General features: G+C 50.7%; 1 protein-coding gene across 1 annotated transcript in view; it reads right to left on the bottom strand.

The window, feature by feature from the left end:
* Positions 1–5,143: 5,143 nt before the first annotated feature.
* ATP6V1B1 (ATPase H+ transporting V1 subunit B1) overlaps positions 5,144–13,319 on the bottom strand; it is a 29,096-nt gene continuing 20,920 nt past the window's right edge. Inside the window, exons 3-14 of the mRNA XM_025353489.1 lie at positions 12,475–12,573; positions 12,189–12,282; positions 11,519–11,596; positions 10,533–10,672; positions 9,590–9,691; positions 8,925–9,022; positions 7,665–7,788; positions 7,254–7,404; positions 6,913–6,995; positions 6,036–6,140; positions 5,714–5,843; positions 5,144–5,616 (exon numbers count right to left, since the gene is read on the bottom strand). Coding sequence (XP_025209274.1) covers positions 5,453–5,616; positions 5,714–5,843; positions 6,036–6,140; positions 6,913–6,995; positions 7,254–7,404; positions 7,665–7,788; positions 8,925–9,022; positions 9,590–9,691; positions 10,533–10,672; positions 11,519–11,596; positions 12,189–12,282; positions 12,475–12,573 — 1,368 coding nt within the window. The 3' untranslated portion in view covers positions 5,144–5,452. The remainder of the gene's footprint in view (positions 5,617–5,713; positions 5,844–6,035; positions 6,141–6,912; positions 6,996–7,253; positions 7,405–7,664; positions 7,789–8,924; positions 9,023–9,589; positions 9,692–10,532; positions 10,673–11,518; positions 11,597–12,188; positions 12,283–12,474; positions 12,574–13,319) is intronic.

Genomic DNA, 13,319 nt, shown 5'->3' with positions numbered 1-13,319 from the left:
ATTTAAAAAAGAATTAATACCAGTTATTCACAAAGTCTTCCCAAAATATAAACGAAAAATGAACAATTTCAACTCATTTTATTAGGCTAGTATTACCCTGCTACTAAAATCAGATAAAGACATCACAAGAAAAAAAATTTACAGACCAATATCTCTTGTGAATATAGATGCAAAAATCCTCCATAAAACTCTAGCAAATCATATCCAGTAACATATTAAAAAAGCTTGTGCACCATGATGAAGGAAATTTATCCCAAAAATATAGGTTTGGTTTGATATCTGAAAATCAATATAATGCACTATATCAATGGAATAAAGGATAAAAAACCATGAGCATCTCAATAGCCACAAAAAGAGCATTTGACAAAATTCTACATCTCTTATTACAAAACACCCAACAAACTTGGAATAGATTGAACTTCCTCAACTTGGTAAAGGAAATCTATGAAAATCCACAGTTAACATCATACTTAATGGTGAACAGCTGAATTATTTCCCTTTAAGATCAGGAACAAGACAATGGTGTCCACTCTTACCACCTCTATTCAACACTGTGCTACAAACAAAACTGAAAATTATAAAACTTAGTTGAAATAAATTAAAGAAGACCGGAATAAATAGAAAGATATTCCATGTCCATGGATCAGAAGATTTAATATTGCTAAGATGGCAATACTCCCCAAATCAATCTACAGATTTAATGGAGTCCTCCTCGTAATTCAGGCAGGCTTCCTTTTAGAAAATGACAGGTTGATCCTAAAATTCATGTGGAAATTCAAGGGATCCAGAATAGCCAAAACCATCTTGGAAAAGTGGGAGCACATCCACTTCCCAATCAAAACTTATTACAAATCTACAGTAACTAAGAAGGTGTAGTAATAGCATAATAATAGACATATAGATCAATGGAATAAATTTGGAGTCCAGAAATAACCTGTCACATTAATGGTCAACTGATTTTTGCTAAGACAATTCAGTGGGAGAAAGAAGAGTCTCTCCAAAACATGGGACACTGGAACATCCATATGCAAAAGAATGAAATTGGAGCCCTGGCTCACATAATATAAAAGATTACAATGGATGAAAGACTTAAATATAACAGTTAAAACTGTAAAACTCGGCCGGGCACGGTGGCTCACGCCTGTAATCCCAGCACTTTGGGAGGCTGAGGCGGTTGGATCATGAGGTCAGGTGATCGAGACCATCCTGGCTAACAAAGTGAAACCCTGTCTCTACTAAAAATACAAAAAATTAGCCAGGCATGGTGGTGGGCGCCTGTAGTCCCAGCTGCTGGGGAGGCTGAGGCAGGAGAATGGCGTGAACCTGGGAGGCGAAGCTTGCAGTGAGCAGAGATTGAGCCACTGCACTCCAGCCTGGGCGACAGAGCAAGACTCCATCTCAAAAAAACAAAACAAAACAAAACAAAACCTGTAAAACTCGGCTGGGTGCGGTGGCTCACACCTGTAATCCAGCACTGTGGGAGGCTGAGGAGGGAGGATCACTTGAGGTCAGGAGTTTGAGACCAGCCTGGCCAACATGGCAAAACCCCGTGTCTACTAAAAGTGCAAAAATTAGCCCGGTGTGGTGGTGCTTGCCAGCTACTCGGGTAGCTGAGACAGGAGAATCACTTGAACCCGGGAGGCAGAGGTTGCAGTGAGCTGAGATCGTGCCACTGCACTCCAGCCTGGGTGACAGAGTGAGACTCCATCTCAAAACAAAACAAAAACAAAAAACTATAAAACTCTTAGAAGAAAACATAGGCATAAATCATTGTGACTTTGGATTAGGCAATAGGTTCTTAGATATGACACCAAAAGAAAAAATAAACAAGACATCATCAACATTAATTTTTTTTTTTTTTTGCTTTAAAAGACATCATCAAGAAAGTGAGCAGACAACACACATACAGAATGAGAGAAAATATTTGCAAATCATTGGTAAAGGACTAGAACTGGTATGTCAAATATATGAACAAATCTTACAACTCAATAATAGAATGACAACCCAATTTTAAAATGGGCAAAGGATGTGAATAGATATTTCTCCCAAGAAGATATACAAATGATCAATAATCATTCATTGTTAGGAAAATGAAAATCAAAACCACAATGAGATACCACTTTGTTCCCACTAATATGGCTGTAATAAAAAGGACAGATACTAAGGGTTGCTGAGGATGTGGACAAATTGGAACCCTCATCCACTGCTGGGGGAAATGGAAAATGGTGCATCCACTTTGGAAAGCAGCTGGCAGTTCTTCAAAACGTTAAACTGAGTTACCATCCGACCCAGCGATTCCACTGCTAGTTGTCTACCTAAGAGAAATGAAAACATGTCCTCATAACAACTTTCACAGGAATGTTCATAGTAGCATTATGCATAACAGCAAAAAAGTGAAAACATCTCACATGTCCATAAACTGCTGGATAAACAGAAGGTGGTATATCCATTCTGTGAAATGTTATTTGGCAATAAAAAGAAATGAAGTACTGATGCATGCATGGATGAACCCTGAAAATATTTTGCTAAGAAGCCAGTCACGAAAGACCACATATTGTATGTTTCCATTTATATGACATAAAACAGACAAATCCATAGAGAGAAAGTTGGTTAGTAGTTGCCTGGGGCTGAGGAGTGAATGGATTGTGGGGAGGTGTTGAGAGGTGAAAGCTAAAGGTGTAAGGTTTCTTTTTGTGGTAATGACGACGTTCTAAAATTGATTGTGGCCATGGATGCACAGCTCTGTGACTATACCAAAAACTTAATTCTTACAATTATAAATAAATTGTATAGTATGGGAATTATATTTCAATAAAGCTGTTATTAAATAAAAACAACTCTTTGCCCAGTGGACAGTCAAACCTTTCCCCAAGATGGCTGTAAATTATCTTGGGATGGGAATGGGGAGGGCCTCCTTTGGTGCTAGCTCTTGATCCAATAATTCTGACGTCATCTACAAAACGTTTACCTAGAAGTGAAACTCAGCTCTTTGCTGAAGTTCTATCCTTCCAAACCACCCTTCTTTCCCTTCCTAGGTAGCATTCATGATTTCACTGTAGATGGGGCAGGGGAGACAGACGGATTGATATTACAGAAAAGTTGGCAGCTTTGAAAGTAACGTGAGGCAGCCTGATTTATAGAATACTCTTCATCCATTTCTTAACTGGGGATCTTCAGTCTTCTGCACTCATGCCCCCCATGTTCTTCAGGGCCTCTGCCTAGCAATTCTCCTCCCTTCCTGTCTGGAGCAAACCAAATTCTACCTAGCATCTCTCAGCCAGAGCTGTTTAGAGTTACGCACATCTTTTGTGGCCTCCTGAGCTCATGTTCCACATGAAATTTATTAAGATATATGTGTGTGTGTTTGTTATTGAGACAGGGGGCCACCCTGTCTCTCTCTGCCGCCCAGGCTGGAGTGCAGTGGCGCCATCACGGCTCACTGTGGCCTTGACCTCCCAGGCTCAAGTAATCCTCCCGCCTCAGCCTCCTGGGTAGCTGGGACTACAAGTGTGTGCCATCAGGCCTAGATGATTTTTAAAAATTATTTTTCTAGGCACAGGGATCTCACTATGATGCCCAGGCTGGTCTTCAACTCCTGGGCTCAAGCAATCCTGTCTTAGCCTCCCAAAGTGCTGGGATTACAGGCTTGAACTATCACACCCAGCCTATCAAGCTCGCTTGCTTGCTCTTTCTTTCTTTCTTTCTTTCTTTCTTTCTTTCTTTCTTTCTTTCTTTCTTTCTTTCTTTCTTTCTTTCTTTCTTTCTTTCCTTCTTTCTTTCTTTCTTTCTTTCTTTCTTTCTTTCTTTCTTTCTTTCTTTCTTTCTTTCTTTCTTTCTTTCTTTCCTTTTCCTTCCTTCCTTCCTTCCTTCCTTCCTTCCTTCCTTCCTTCCTTCCTTCCTTCTTTCTTTCTTTCTTTCTTTCTTTNCCCTCCCTCCCTCCCTCCCTCCCTCCCTCCCTCCCTCCTTCCTTCCTTCCTTTCTTCCTTCCTTCCTTCCTTCCTTCCTTCCTTCTTTCCTTTTTTTTTCTTTTGAGACAGAGTCTCACTCTTATTGCCCAGGCTGGAGTGCAATGGCACAATCCTGGCACACCACAACCTCTGCCTCCCAGTTTCAAGCGATTCTCCTGCCTCAGCCTCCCATGCAGCTGGGATTACAGGTATGTGCCACCACACCCGGCTCCTTTTTTTTTTTTTTTTTTTGTATTTTTAGTAGAGACACGGTTTCTCTATGTTGGTCAGGCTGGTCTTGAACTCCCGACCTCAGGTGATCCACCCACTTTGGCCTCCCAAAGTGCTGGGATTACAGGTGTGAGCCACCGCTCCCAGCCCAAGCTATTTCTTAAGGAAGATAATTATCTCCCTAAGAAAAATTCTATTGTCAACTGTTAAGACATTAATGTAGCTTTTAAAAATTTTATTTATTTATTTATTTGAGATGGAGTCTCACTCTGTTGCCCAGGCTGGAGTGCAGTGGCGTGATCTCGGCTCACTGCAACCTCTGCCCCCCACCACCCCGGGTTCAAGTGATTCTCCTGCCTCAGCCTCCCTAGTAGCTGGGATTACAGGCATGCGATAATATCACACCCAACTAATGTTTTTTCGTATTAGTAGAGACGGGGGTTTCGCCATGTTGGCCACGCTGGTCTCGAACTCCTGACCTCAAGTGACCCCCGCCTCGGCCTCCCAAAGTGCTTGGATTACAGGCATGAGTCTCGCTATGTTGCCCAGGCTGGAGTGCAGTGGCTATTCCCAGGCACGATTCCGCTATTGATCAGCACTGGAGTTATGACCTGTTTGGCTTCAGACCTGGACTTGTTCACCTCTCCTTAGGGAACCTGCTGGCCCCCGTCTCCGGGAGGTCACCATATTGATGCCGAACTTAGTGTGGACACCACATCAGCATAGCTCACGACAGACCAGAACTCCTGAGCTCAAGCGATCCTCCCGTCTCAGCCTCCAGAGTAGCTGGGACAACATCCTCAGGCTCCGCGCTGGGCTTTTTTAATTTTAATTTTAATTTTTATTTTTTATAGGGAGAATAGTTTAATGAACTCCTTGTACTCATCACCCCAGCCCCCAGCTTCAACAATTATCTTTTCCTTTCATTTTTATCTTTCTTTTGCCAATCTTGTTTTCGACGAAGATAAATTCATCTCAGATACTTTTTATTTTTATTTTGTGGGCTTTTAACATAAAAATACAGATACTCCCGTCAGAGCAAGGCATCGCAACCTTCTGTTCTTCCGCAGCGCCGGGAATCGAGGGGGAGGCATGGAGCGCGGGAAAGCAACCGAGAGAGGCAAAGGGATGGAGCGCGCGGCCCCCCCGCCAACCTCGGAGCCAGCGGAGGGCGGAGGGCGGCGCAGAAGCCGCTGGTTGGGGTGGCGAGGGAGGGGAGACCCGGGACCGAGGGCAGGGTCCCTGCCAGTGTTGGGGCGCCAAGGCGCGCGGGGTTAGAGAGCAGTGTCGGGCACGAGGTCCTGCAGCGCCCCCTCGCGGGAGTAGAACTCGTCGATCACGGCCTGCGGAATGCGCTTCAGCATCTCCTTGGGGAAGATGCGCAGCAGCTTCCAGCCCAGGTCCAGCGACTCGAACACCGAGCGGTTCTCGTAGGGGCCTAGGGACAGAGCGGGATTCCCGGGAGTGGTAGAAATGTGTGTGGGGCGGGAGGAGGGTGAAGAGTTTACTGGCTCCACGCCAGCGACGCGCCTTACCCTGGTTGATGAAGTTCTTCTCAAACTTCTGCAGGAATTCCAGGTAGAGCAGGTCCTCAGAGGTGAGCGCCTCCTCCCCAACCACTGCCTTCATGGCCTGCACGTCCTTCCCAATGGCATAGCAGGCGTACTGCGGGAGGGGCAAGGCGTCGGTGTCCGCTGCGGGCTTACCACGGGAGTCCAGTAGCCCCCAACCTGGCTCTGCTGGGACCCCGTTCGGAAAGGAATTTTGACAGGAGAAAAGCTCGTCCTTTAGACGGGGCTCAGACCTTCAGCTTCTGAAACTAGAGGACCCACCAGCCCCGGACCCTCTCCTCCTTACCAGCTGGTTGGAGACATCTCCATGGTCCTTTCTTGTCATGCCCTCCCCAATGGCTGACTTCATCAGCCGCGACAGGGAAGGGAGCACGTTGATGGGGGGGTAGATCTGAGGGAGAAGAAAAAGGAAGTGGTGGAGAGCAGGACTCAAGCTTTGCTCCCCCCGTCCCCAAATTGTTCTCAGGAGAAGCTCCTCATTTATTCTACATTCCGAGGGGTCAACAGGCACACCCACCCTCTCTTATCTCCCACAAAGTCTAGGGCTTGGGCATGCAGCTGTCATATGTGGCCCTAGACAGAACAGTGGAGGGGGTAGATGATATGGCATTAGTTAATAAAAGGCTCAGTATTTCAAAACTTTTGATAATGTGGACAAAAACCTCTTTGAAGCTTAATGGTTAATAGCTGGAAAAAACAAAAACAAAAACCTGCCAAGCAAAGAGAAAAACGTCATAGGGGTCGCCTTTAACCTACACACAGGACAGATGTGTGTCAGCCGTTGTTTTCTCTCCACCAAAGCAAATGACTGGAAAGGGAAGGGAAATAGTATTTACTATCTGCCAGATGCTGTCTATATGCCAACTTATTTTTATCCTCCACAATGCGTCTGGATGATATATTTGATTATTCTCATTTTATGGATGAGGAAACCTAGGATCCAAGAGATGAAATTATCTTCTCAAGATCCAAGAGCCAGGTAAGCCAGATTCTGCTCAGGCCTGTCTTCTGTCTGTGAACCATGCAGTCTTCCCTGTGGCTGTCTCCTGTTTGGGGTTCGCTTTGACTGGCCCCTCCTAATTCATGCCTGGGGGCAGTGGAACATCTGTTCCTCAGTGTTTCTCTGGGCTGAGAGCAGGAAGTGGGCAGGGACAGGGCAGTACCTGTCTGTTGTGAAGCTGTCTGTCCACGTAGATCTGTCCCTCGGTGATGAAGCCCGTCAAGTCTGGGATGGGGTGGGTGATATCTACAAGAAAACACAGTGGTCTCAGTGTGGGTGGGGCCCAGGTCTCCAACCACTCAGGGCCACCTGGGTTCTGTTTCCCTCATGGGAGTGATAGCGGTGTGTGGGGGACATGGATGGTGGAGGAAAGGGCCGTGTCTATCTCGATGGAGGAAAAGCGCTGGTGCACATCTGTGCAAAGCAATGTGGGCTCTTTAAGTGTGTGGTCGGAAAAGGGAGGGCAGGGGAGCTCTGGAGGGTAGTGGGCTGTGAGGAGGCTACCGTCATTGGGCATGGTGAGGATGGGGATCTGCGTGATGGATCCGCCCCGACCCTCCACGCGGCCTGCCCGCTCGTAGATGGTGGCCAGGTCTGTGTACATATATCCAGGAAAGCCTCGGCGCCCAGGCACCTCCTCTCTAGCAGCAGAGACCTGCAATATCCATGGGCATTGGGATAAGAAAGGGGGTGAGAGGCTGAAGGTAGGAAGGGTGGGGGGGAGTTCAGTGACCCTGTGAGAAATGGAGTGGGGGGCAGGGGAGGAATGGCCAGGCTGAGACCAAGCCCTGGAACTCATGGGAGTGGGGCAGGCTTGGGTGGACCAGCTCTCCTCTATTTGCAGGGTGACCCTCTGGGGTGTCAGGCTTAGGGAGGGGTAGGGAGGAACCTGACACCCCTTGCTAGCCAGCTCACCTCCCGCAAGGCCTCTGCGTAAGAACTCATGTCCGTCAGTATGACCAGCACATGCTTCTCACACTGGTAGGCAAGGAATTCAGCAGTGGTCAGCGCCAGGCGTGGGGTGATGATTCGCTCGATCCTGGAGGTGTGGCCAGGTGTTGAGAGAGCCTGGAGCCTGGGCTAATGCTCCACATAGCCCGGGGGTTGAGTGCAAGGTGAACTGGGAAGCTGGTGTTGTGCATAGTGGCAGAGGAATGGATAAGATGAGCCCTTGGCCCCATCCCCAAGCCAGGACCACGGTTCCCGGGAGTAGGCAGACTCCAACACACACCTTGCCTACTGTCCAAGGTAGGAAAGGGGACAGAGGCTGAGGCCAGGAGGCAAGTTGGGTGGGAAAAGCCAGGCAGGGCCAGGACTTTGTCTGGTGATGATGAGAGTGGCTTTTGTCCCCTGCGGGCTGAAGGGGAAGGACTCTGGCATATCACCCTGTAGATGAGTTGGGGGCACCTGCTTTACCTCTGTCTTACCCTAGGGCACCCACACTTGGGTCAGCTGGAGCACTCTCACCCCACATTCTCTGGATGGTTTCGTCCCTCTCACTGCTCCTCTCACTGTCCCTTTCACTGCTCCAAGCACACCTAATGTCCCTGTCTCTATGCTTGCCAGCCCTACAAACCCTTCCCACGTGGAGCGCTCCTGAACACCGTACCTTGGCTTCAGACACTCTCAGTTCCCAGCTTTGGGACTGTGGCTCTTCTCCTTGGGGATGTCACCAACACCTCCAGAATTCTATTATCTGCTTTCTGGAGTACCCTCCAGAAACACCCGGGACAGTTTATTAGAATTGTTTTATCCACCTGGCCGCCAGATTTAAACTCCCATTTTCTACACTTTTAAAATAGCAGTTTTTCTAAACAAATGTTTAGGGAAATGATCTCCTTGGGGTGACTTTGTGGACGTGACACAGAGATAAGGAGCCCTGAGTTGGGATGGTGGCTGGACATGGGTTGTGGGAAGAGCAGAGGGCACAGGCAGCAGGCAGAGTCATGGTCTGGCTCCCTCTGTCTGTGGGTTTTTCCTAGCCCTTCCTAGGAGGCTAGCCTTTCCTAGCCCTTCCCAGGCCTCAGTTTCCCCATCTACACAATGAGGGTTGTTCTCCCAGCTATGGCCCGTGGCTTTAGTTCTGGGATGCCCTGGAGCCCCGGCACTCTAGGTCTTGGAAGGGGACAGGGTCTGCCCACCTGAGGGCAGTTTGGGCCTCAGGGGAGAGCTCACGTGGGGTCGTTGGCCAAGTTCAGGAAGAGGCAGACGTTCCCCATGGTTCCATTCTGCTCAAAGTCAGACTTGAAGAATCTGGCTGTCTCCATGTTCACCTGGATACACAGCAGGGTCGGCTGGAGGTAGGGCCCTGTGGCCTGAGGGCAAGGCCCGGCCCCTCCCAGCTGTCCTCAGGAAAGCCTGTGGACTGACCAGCTACCAGTCGCTAGGCACCATGGCCATGGGGTGGTGACCCTGGGGCTGGAAAGGGCAGGCTCTGGGTTTGCTGCCCCAGTCCTCACAGGGCCTCGTCAGATGCCCCTGGAGAGGCTGAGACTTCTTTAAGTCCAGCTCTGCTCAGTGCCATCCCTGCCCCTCCTGTCACCAGCTGCTGCTCTGCCCACCTCCCTGGGCTCCCAGGCCTCCCCTTCCTGAAGCTATCTTTTCTCCCCAAATCCCCTGGCTTCCCCTCCTTCAGGCCACCCAGGGCCCATCTTACTACTGTGATTGCCTTTGGGACACCCTGAGGGCCACATGGCCCTAGTCACTGCTCCCATCCTCACCCCTCCTGGCTGGCCGGGACACTGATGGCTTCCCCATCAGATCGGGTCATGCCAGGGGCTGAGGGAGACAGGCTGCCTGCTCCCAGCCTCCAGAACGTGCCAGTCTGCTAAGTCCCTTACCCCCATGGCTGCAAAGACGATGGCGAAGTTGTCGTCGTGGTAATCCAGCACAGCCTTGGACTTCTTCACCAGCCCCGCCTGGCGGCAGATCTGAGCAGCAATCTAGGGCAGAGTGGATTGGGCGGGAGTACGTCACAGTCGGAGCCGACGCCCACCCCATTGAGCACCACTGGCTCATGGCCTTTGGTGGGAGGGATCCAAGCCCAGAGAGGTGAAGGGGCTGCCCCAGGTGCTACAGTCTTTCTTGGGGTGGAGGGTGGGGGCTATTGTGCAGCTGCTAGTGGGCTGGGGGTGCCTGATACGAGAGGCAGGACAGAGTAACAGTCCCAAAGAGCAGCTGCCTCCGTACGGGTCTGGGCACCTTGGCATAGGGCAGGGCCATACCCTTCCACAGCCTGCTGGGGGACTATCTGGGCACAGAGTTGCCCTGGGCCTGCAGTATGTGGGCCTCCAAGACACCATGCCCAGAGTCAGGAAGGAAGGGTCACAGTAGGGTGGGGGCACTTATGCCCTCTGATCGCTCAGGCCATTTTGAGTGGTCGGGGTGCTGGGTGTCTGGAGGAGCATCTCGAGACCTTGTCACACCAGCTGCTCTGAGAGGAAGTGGCTGTTCACTGTGGTGGTTGAGAGAAGCAGGAACGGGTAGTAAAGATGAGTGCAGGGACAGTGGTAGGGGCTGTGAGCTCCCCTGAGCAGGACTTTCTACTCTGGGAGCTCCCCATGGGCTCCCTCGCTTGGGGCAGCCTGAAGATTGGACCTGGAGGAAATCTTGTACAGTCCTGAGTCCCTGAGCTGCCTGGGGACAGCTGCCAGTCTTGATACTGGCGACCCCAGCCCCGCCAGCCCCTGCCTGCTTGGCACAGGAGCCATCCTCACTGGCCCAGCAGCCCAGCCACTGCTCTGTCCCTCCCCCAGCCGTGCCTGCTGGCCATGCAGGCCTCACCTCATTGTGGGGGAGCCCGGCTGCTGAGAAGATGGGGATCTTCTGGCCGCGGGCAATGCTGTTCATGACGTCAATGGGAGAAATGCCCGTCTGAATCATCTCTTCCGGGTAGATGCGGGAGTGCGGGTTGATGGGCTGGCCTGGGAGAGGGCGATCACAGAGCCATGCTCAGGGGTTCAAACCCTTCCCTGACCTCCTCAGCGCTGACCCCAGACTCCAGAGCAGCACTGTTTGACGGGCCTTCTGGCGATGATAGAAACGCGCTCTGGCCGTGCTGCCTGATGTAGCCCTAGATACAAATGGCTACAGAGCACATGATATGTGGCTCTGAAATGGGACTTTCTTTCTATTTGAATTAGTTCAAATTTAAATAGCCACAGGCCCAGTGCTACCTTGGACAGCGCTGCCCTCGTGCTTTGGAAGTGGCAGGCAGGTGGAAACTCAGGCTGAGGCTCTAGGGCCCAAGGGGGCAGAGCCCTCATCACCGCCTCCAGGTACTAGTGCAGGGTTCAGAGGGCCTGCAGGTGACTCAGCCTCCTGTCTGAGCAGATGAGTCTTCTGTGCTTGGCCACTGACTTTCTGTGTGGCCTAGGGCAAGCCATGGGTCCCCACAGGCCTCCAGCATGTCCTCAGTGAACAGGTGGGATAGGGTTTGAGGCCTGGGGAAGGTGCCCACTTGAATGGACGAGAGCTGGCAGAGCACCGCAGCCCACTCTCAGGATTGTGGACAGGAAGCCAAAGGCAGGGGCATGATGGCCTTGGGGCAGGCGTGGAGCACTGCCCAACAATGATGGCATTTTACAGAGGATGGACATGGAGTGCTGATGGCAGTGTTGGGGTTCAGTGGAAGATTTGGGGATAGAGACGCACGCCTTTGCTGCTCTCCCATCACATCTGATCTGCTCGTGAGTCTGGGCAGAACTTCCAAGAGTGGGGAAGGTGTTAGGGCTTGGTCCTGAAGCCATCCAGAGCCTCCAGTCACTCACCGTTGATATCCAGAAAGTCCTCCGCCATGACCACTGGCCCCTTGTCAATGGGCTTGCCGGAGCCATTGAACACCCGACCTGAGTGTGGGCGAGGAGTGTTGGAGGGTGCTCAGGCTAGCCCTGTGTCCCTCACTGCTGCCTACCCTCCACACCACCACCAGCTCCCTCCCACTCCCCAAAGGAGTGTCCCGTGTCCCCCTCCCCTGCAGCCCACAGGTAGCCCAGAGAGCCAGCTACAGTGACTGTTGCTGTGAGAGTCTTCCTTCCTCTCCTGGAAACCTTTACAGGCAAGGCCTTGGCCCAGGACAATGACTCTAATGGGGGATTCCAGGACTAGAGAGAGGAGAGGGCCAGGCCAGGTCTTGGGAGAGAATTAGGGAATATTCAAGGTTTAGCAGTCCCTTTCAGCCTGGCTCCAAATAGGTGGCTACCTACTGTGTCTCTAGTCTATTGAACCCACCTTCCTCATTTATTGAACACCTGTATGTCAGACCCTGCGCTGGGGTCAGGAATCAGACAGAAGAAGACACACCCCAGACCTCAAAGAGCCCACCAGGGAGACAGGCATATAAACAGGAAGCGACAGTGTAGTGTGCTGAGGGCTTGGTCAGAGAAGCTGGGCTGGGAGGGCAGAGGAGCACCTCCATCCCTTCTCCTTCCTGTCCCTCACCCAGCATGTCCTCTGACACCGGAGTCCGTAGGATGTCCCCTGTAAATTCGCAAGTGGTCTTCCTGGCATCGATCCCTGATGTCCCTTCAAACACCTGTGGGAACAAGAGGGAGTTTCTCCACTAAGGGGCCTGCTGGAGGGAACAGGGCTACCCATTCTGGACATGTTTTGTGCTCTCAGGGAAATAGACCATTTCCTCCTGCCTTCAGAGTTTGTAAGATAGTGTGGGAACTTTATGGGTTAATTCATTGATTTAACTAGCCAATGTCCCATTGACCCCACTCACCTGAACAATCGCCTTGGTGCCAGCCACCTCAAGCACCTGCCCGCTCCTCTGAGTCCCATCTGGGAGGGTGAAGTGGACGATCTCCGCATACTGGGCAAACTGGCAGGAGGGGAGAGCAGCCACGTGAGACAGTGAGACCAGAGGCAAAGTCCCTTCTCCTCAAAGACTTCTCCGGCCCTCCCTGACCCAGTCCCAAGCAGTTCTCTCCCCTCTTGTGCCCAGACACTTGTGGAAATGAACTCGAGGGGCTGGGAAGTGAAAGTCTGAATTCTGTTTGGGAGGCAGTTGCACCCACTTCGGAGTTGCAAGACCAGGTTAGAATTGAAACTCTGAAGCTTAGTAGCTGCCTGACCTTGTGGAAGTTACTTTACTATTTCAGTAACTCATTAAATACGTAAGTCATAAGTAATCCTCATCTTTAAAATGAGGATAATAATAATACTACTTCCCACAGCTGCTATAGGGAAGAAATGATATAATATATGCAGATCCATTAGCATGGTGCCTGGCACTTTGTAAAAGCTCAATAAAGATGTAGTAATGATGCCAGGCGCAGTGGCTCAAGCCTGTAATCCCAGCACTTTGAGAGGCCGAGACGGGTGGATCAAGAGGTCAGGAGATCGAGACCATCCTGGCCTACACGGTGAAACCCCGTCTCTACTAAAAAATACAAAAAACTAGCCGGGCGAGATGGTGGGCACCTGTAGTCCCAGCTACTCGGGAGGCTGAGGCAGGAGAATGGCGTAAACCTGGGAGGCGGAGCTTGCAGTGAGCTGAGATCTGGTCACTGCACTCCAACCTGGGCGACAGAGCGAGACTCCATCTCAAAAAAAAAAAAAAAAAAA

Source organism: Theropithecus gelada, chromosome 13 (genome assembly GCF_003255815.1).
Source record: "Theropithecus gelada isolate Dixy chromosome 13, Tgel_1.0, whole genome shotgun sequence".
Lineage (NCBI taxonomy): Eukaryota > Metazoa > Chordata > Mammalia > Primates > Cercopithecidae > Theropithecus > Theropithecus gelada.
Note: the sequence above shows the minus strand (reverse complement) of the source record. Positions and strands in the feature narration are given on the sequence as shown.